The following is a 6,000-nucleotide window of genomic DNA, read 5'->3' on the forward strand; positions in this document are numbered from 1 at the left end:
ACTTATCATTGGAAAGATCTGAAACTGTAACAAGTATAGATGCATCATTTTTTGGTTATCTTTTCAAGAGTAAGCTTGTTAACAATGGAAGTTTGTTAATTCTGTAAACTGAGCACAATACATTCGTAAGTAGAAGAACGCTATGAAAAAACTTTAAATTTCGCACGATTTTTTGATGAAGAAAAATAATTAATCTGTTGAACCAACCGAATGCACGATCACGGGTGTCTGAATAAAAATTTAGTCTCTCCAACTGGATATTAACTGTAAATTTGTTGTAGTAAATACAGCAATGATTGAACCAAATAATGTTTATTTCGATCGACTAAATATTTATTTGGCCACCCGTGATAACCGATTTACTCGATTCAACTACTTTTTTATCTGCGTCTCAAAAATGTCAGAACGTTCAAAAAGTTGTTGGCTAAACGGTGCTGGAGCTCCTTACGGTTGAACAAACTGTACAGCAAATAGAAAATTTCAGCTTTTGCCAAATAATGGACATTATCCCGCTGTTGTGCGAACAATTAGGCACCGTGTAAGACATATTTATCAATACAGTGCGACTGAGTAATATAAATTATTTGCACGGTCTCGCACAGTAATTCACGGAATTCTTCGGCAGAGAGATTTTTCCAGTATTCGAATAGATAAGCGACGAATTGTCGGATTTACGGCAAGCTCAAAAACACGACAGCGCGGTAGATTAAAAAATGAAAAAGCATTTTGAAAAATTGCAGCCCGTTCTTTGCACGGCTATTCGTGGAGCACCCCTGCAAGCATCCGATTATAGTCCTGAAGGATTTCCCCGGGACCGAAGTGACCGCGCTTGTGGATTTCATGTACCGTGGCGAGGTCCGCATCGGCCGTCACGAGCTTCCGGGCCTCATGCGAGCCGCCGAGAGTCTTCAAGTGCGGGGCTTGGCGTCGACGGAACCACGACTCGCGAGTCCGCCCGAAACCCCAACGACGGACATCCTCGGCGAACCGTCGACGCCGGAAGACGCCCAAGGAACACCGGAGGACGACGACAACGCGTCGGAGTGTCAGGCGCCACCCCGAGACCTCTACCACCATCAGGACCACCAAGAAAACAGACTGCCGCACATGGGCCACCTCAGTTTCTCCCTACGAGAGCTAAGGGACTCTTGCAGCTCGCCCCTGATGCCGCGGAGGAAGCAGGCTCGCCCAAGAAGAAGATCGGGGGAGCTCCTTCCCCAGGATCTGAGCCGCCCGCATACGAATCCGACACCGAGCCCGCCCCCGGCCTGCGGCCTGAACCTCAGCAGTCAACCGCAGCCAGCGGGGCTGCAGCAGAGCCAGAACAACCAGCAGCAGCAGCAACAGCAGCAACAGCAGCAACAGCAGCAAGAAGACATAGCCGAGAACCTGTCGATGAAGAGGTCGACGTCACCCGCCCCCGGCGATCACGTGATAAAGACGGAAAGCGAGACGGCGAGCAGTCCCCGCGGCTCTCCTCTCACCGGTCCCAGTCTTCACCTCGACGGATCCCTCCAGGATTTTCCGGCGGGTAGCCTCCCGGGGATGTCGGGGCTTTCGCTCACGCCGCCGCATCACCACAGCGAGTACCTGACAAGTCTGGGCCAGCTCGCGGCCCAGTGGCTGCCCAATCACCCGCAGAACCAGCTAGCCCACCACCCCCGAGAGGAGAGTCCTCACAACAGGACGCATCCCTTTCAGCAGCAGGATTCGCCGCTGACTCAGAGGCGGTCGGTCGCCGTTTTCCCGATGGACGGTGCGGGGCCGCTGGGGGGTGCCGGAGGCCTGTTTCCCCCCGGAAGCGGACTGGACCGGGGCTCGCTGCTGGCCGATCTTCACGAAAACTTCAAACCGGAAACCCTTCACGGTCTATTTGGGGGTGCAAGCCTGGGACACCACCCGGTGAAGAAGTCAAAAAAGCACCGAGGCGACGGCGAAGGTCAGAGACGATGGAGCGAGCACACGCGACTTCCGGTCGGGCGGCCAAAGGGGCAGCACAGCGCGCCGCGCGGCGGCCCTCCGAGGTCCTGGACGAACGCGGAGCTGACCGAGGCGCTGCAGCACGTCTGGAACAAGAAGATGACCACCTCCCAGGCTAGCCGGATATTCGGCATACCGTACAACAGCCTGCTGATGTACGTCAGGGGGAAGTACGGGAAGAGCCTTAAGCTCGAACAGCTGAGGAGGGACTGCACGGGGTCGACGACCGGCGAGGTGATGAACTCCCTGAACAACAACGTCAAGACCGCCCAGCCGCCCTCCCAGATGCCCCACGCCCTCGCGGGTCTTCCGCATCCCGGCGACGAGGCGGCCTTCTCGCATCCTCTTCTCGGCGGCACTCTTCCCCAGGGCTTCTTCCCCGACTTCGGGGCGGCTTTTCCGGTCCCCGTAAGCATGGTCCATCTACTGCCCCCCAGCGAACAGAAGGCCTACGAACCCCCGCCACCCAGCGCCGGGGGCGGCAGCGGCAGCAGCGACGCGAACCCCCGGAGCCGAAGCCCGTCACCAGCCGCCCACGACTCTTTGGTGCAATCGACGCAGCCACCCACTGCCCTGCTTCAGCAGAACGGAACCGAATAGGACCGTAACGGAACGGAACGCGAACGGGAACGGAGCGACCTTACGCTTCGAAATTACCCTCGGAATTCAACGGGGGAGCGGTAAGATTAGCCAGTTAATATAAACAAGACTTCGACGCTGCACGTACATAGAAAACAAGAGTTGCATACGTATACTTATTACATGTATGTATATATACATATACGTGATACTATCTATATGTATATATGTATACCTGTATACATGGTATATTGTGAACATGTTGAAAACAAAACAAACAAAAAAAAATGAAAAACTCGCCCATCATTGTAATAACAGGATGCTCTTCACACAAAGACTGACCCCCAAGCCCCTCGCCACCCCCCCCCCCCCCCCCACCCACCCCTCATCAACGAGAGGTGGTTCAAACTGCGATAACGCGGTGCTTACTTCCCTCTTTGAAACGACGCAAGTTTCTCACTATACAAAGCTGTAATATTACTTACTTACTTACTTACTTACATTTACAATACGCGTATAATATGCATTACTACTCGCAAGACCACATCTCGCTGTGTTATTCTTCGGCTTTAATGCCGGCAATCATTCTAGTGTTTTGCTTACTTTTCCCGTATATGTATTTACACAGGTGTGTATGTATTATTATGCGAGATCAGTAAGTGATTTCCAGAGGACGAAAATTATCCAGTGTCGCGTTGATTTTTCTCTCAACTTTATTGAACAATTTCCGAAGATCAATGTGCTCATCGCCGTTGCGTGCATTGAAATCTCTTAACATCTAATTCAACGTGCTCTATTCAATTATACACTCAGATTAATCACGTACCTGGAATTGGTTAGATTGACATGAACGCGAACTGGTTATTCGTCCGATGATTGCAATTTCACAGCACCACTATGAACAGTTCCTGCTACGTTGAGCGATTATACCAAATAGTACTGTATTAAATTATGGATGAAACGGTAAGAAAGAGAAAAAAAGATTCGAAACGCAGTGCGCCACGCTTTACTCGAGACGGTATCCGCGAAGCATCATCCAAGTTAAGTTCAATTCACCAATAACCGGTTCGTAAAATCAGCAAACAAAATCAGCAAAGAGACACAAATTTTTTCGCGTCGAAATATACGTGAAATCGCAGATCAAATTCGAAGCTTACAATATCTAACCCCAATAATTTTTACATATCGCATTGAACTTGAAACAATCACGTCACTGTCCTTGCTCGTGATAAACTTCGACTTTGATCCGCGAATTCGTATCGCAAAAACAGAAGAAGACAAAAGAACAAGTAATAATAATAAAAATAATGATAATAATAATAATGTTAGTAATAATAATGGTAGTAATACAATGATACTAATAAAATTGACCGTACAAGGAATACTTAAACGCGCCTTTGCGAAGGTAAAAAATCCTCGTTATCGAATACAAGAAGGAAACAAAATATAGAAAAAATACGAAATCAGACAAACATTTACAAAAAAAGAAAAGAAAACCAAGAAACACAGAGTGTAATGATAATAATTATATTGTAAAAGTAATAGCGACAAAACAACATCATCAATTAATGAATAATAATAATATTAATAATAATAATAATAATAATAACAACAATAATAACAATATACTTTCCACGATGGCCAGGGGTGACCACAGGGTTTCGCGAGGTTGCCAGGCTTTCTCTGAGAATAAATATAACACATATGGACGTGTACCTATGTTTCGTTGGCAATGAAATCGGATCGTGTATACATGTAGGAAAAGCGTATAGTCGTGCATAGATACGTATTACAGATAAAGGAAGTAGGCTGCAGGGTATGGGGAGAAATTGTAAATTTTCGTTAAAATCGGGGCCCACCGAGAGGGCGCAGGGTTACATCGCAAATGTGCAGTCCTTGGGGCTGATGTAATAACCTGTAATAACGAATTAGTTATTCGCGAGTCGGAGCTGCAGGCGTGCGCGCACGAGTTTTCAAAATTCAACCACGTTCACTTTTCACCTCACGGTATTTCCTAAGCAAGGCTTTGCGTCATTGAGAGGGTGTATGACGCACCATGGACCATGGAGATACAGCCGAGGGGGTGTTCGTTGAATAAGTTGAAATCGTGAACCACTTTGGAAAGCGGTCAGTTTAAAGTCGCGTGGAATCACAGTTGGAATCGCGTTAAAGCATGAAAATCATTGCAATCGCTTGTCACCCGATTTGCGAATGAATACCCCCTCGGATGCAACCCTTACCAATCACCTAAAATATTTCTTGAGAATTTGAGAAACAAAATTGTCTGTCCTTCATTCTTTAAACGTTATAGACACTTTGGAAAATGAATTCTTTAAAATTGAATTGCGACAAATTTGACGGTAAGTGTTCGGCATACGCGGATAAATTTCCGTGAGTTAAAAAATATACAATCTGTCGTTAATGCAATTACTGAAATACGTGACGTTCAGAGTGTTCGTACAACTTTGATTACAATATCAATCTCGTTGTGCATGTAATACACGTAGGATCGTAGAGGCTGTATGCAGTGTCATTATACCATTAATAAATGAACTTTAGCGAAGTAGAGAGAAAGATTGAATGAGAAAAGTTGGGAAGGTATGAGAATGGTGGGTATGGGAATGTGAGTTATGGAAATGAAAGATAGACGCAAAGAATCGCGCGCTCGGGGCGTGACATGTATGTGCTAGAACAAAGAAAAATAGTTTGTTAAATGTTGCATAGTTGATATTAGAAGTTTTGACCGATGAGAAACTAGGATATGCTGATTCAAATACAAATTCGACGCGAATGGACGACTGCAATATTATGGTACAATAATTATACGGTTCCGTAAAGAGGGAAACGAGAACGAGAAAGAGAAAGACAGAGAGAGAGAGAGAGAGAGAGGGTGCAAGAGAGAGAGAGAGAGAGAGAGAGAGTTAGCCTAAGAGTGAAATATTTGAAGAATAAATTTTTTATTTCAATTGTGTGACTGGTGTTTTAATTGGTTTTTAATATTTGTTTTTAACTAGACTTTTAACGTGTCTAGAACAATAATAGGTGTGTACGTGGGGTCATTCATTCGTTTCTGAAGACGAGTGCGACTCGCACAGCCGTTTTGTTATACCTCGCAATAGCATAAGCGGCTCTTTCTCACCCGAGTCTCGGGTTCAGCAACGAATAAACGAGTATAATACATTATTATATAACACCTAACCGTATACCTATTGCTATATTTAAATTGTGACATTTAATTAACGTTGAGGGTGCTGTACATATGCGATATAATCTTGAAGAAACAGAGTTGTATAATCGCCGCTGCTTTCTTTTCTAAATAGAAAGTTTGGCAAGCTCCATAAAACGTTGTATTAATCTCGCTTTAAACGAACGATGTTGTACCGATATACGTTCTTACAAAGCAAAACGGGAAAGGAAAGTGAAGAGTGAAAAAAGGAATAA

General features: G+C 45.8%; 1 protein-coding gene across 6 annotated transcripts in view; it reads left to right on the top strand.

Annotated features, from left to right (window-relative positions):
* Positions 1–5,530, top strand: part of LOC124303056 (protein jim lovell) — a 121,561-nt gene extending 116,031 nt beyond the window's left edge. For all 6 annotated transcript variants that reach the window (XM_046759809.1, XM_046759831.1, XM_046759799.1 and 3 more), the window contains one exon: positions 741–5,530. In XM_046759809.1, the coding sequence (XP_046615765.1) occupies positions 741–2,580 (1,840 nt within the window). In that variant the 3' untranslated portion in view covers positions 2,581–5,530. The remainder of the gene's footprint in view (positions 1–740) is intronic.
* Positions 5,531–6,000: the final 470 nt, after the last annotated feature.

The sequence above is a fragment of the Neodiprion virginianus genome, chromosome 1 (assembly GCF_021901495.1).
Source record: "Neodiprion virginianus isolate iyNeoVirg1 chromosome 1, iyNeoVirg1.1, whole genome shotgun sequence".
NCBI classification, from domain to species: Eukaryota; Metazoa; Arthropoda; class Insecta; order Hymenoptera; family Diprionidae; genus Neodiprion; species Neodiprion virginianus.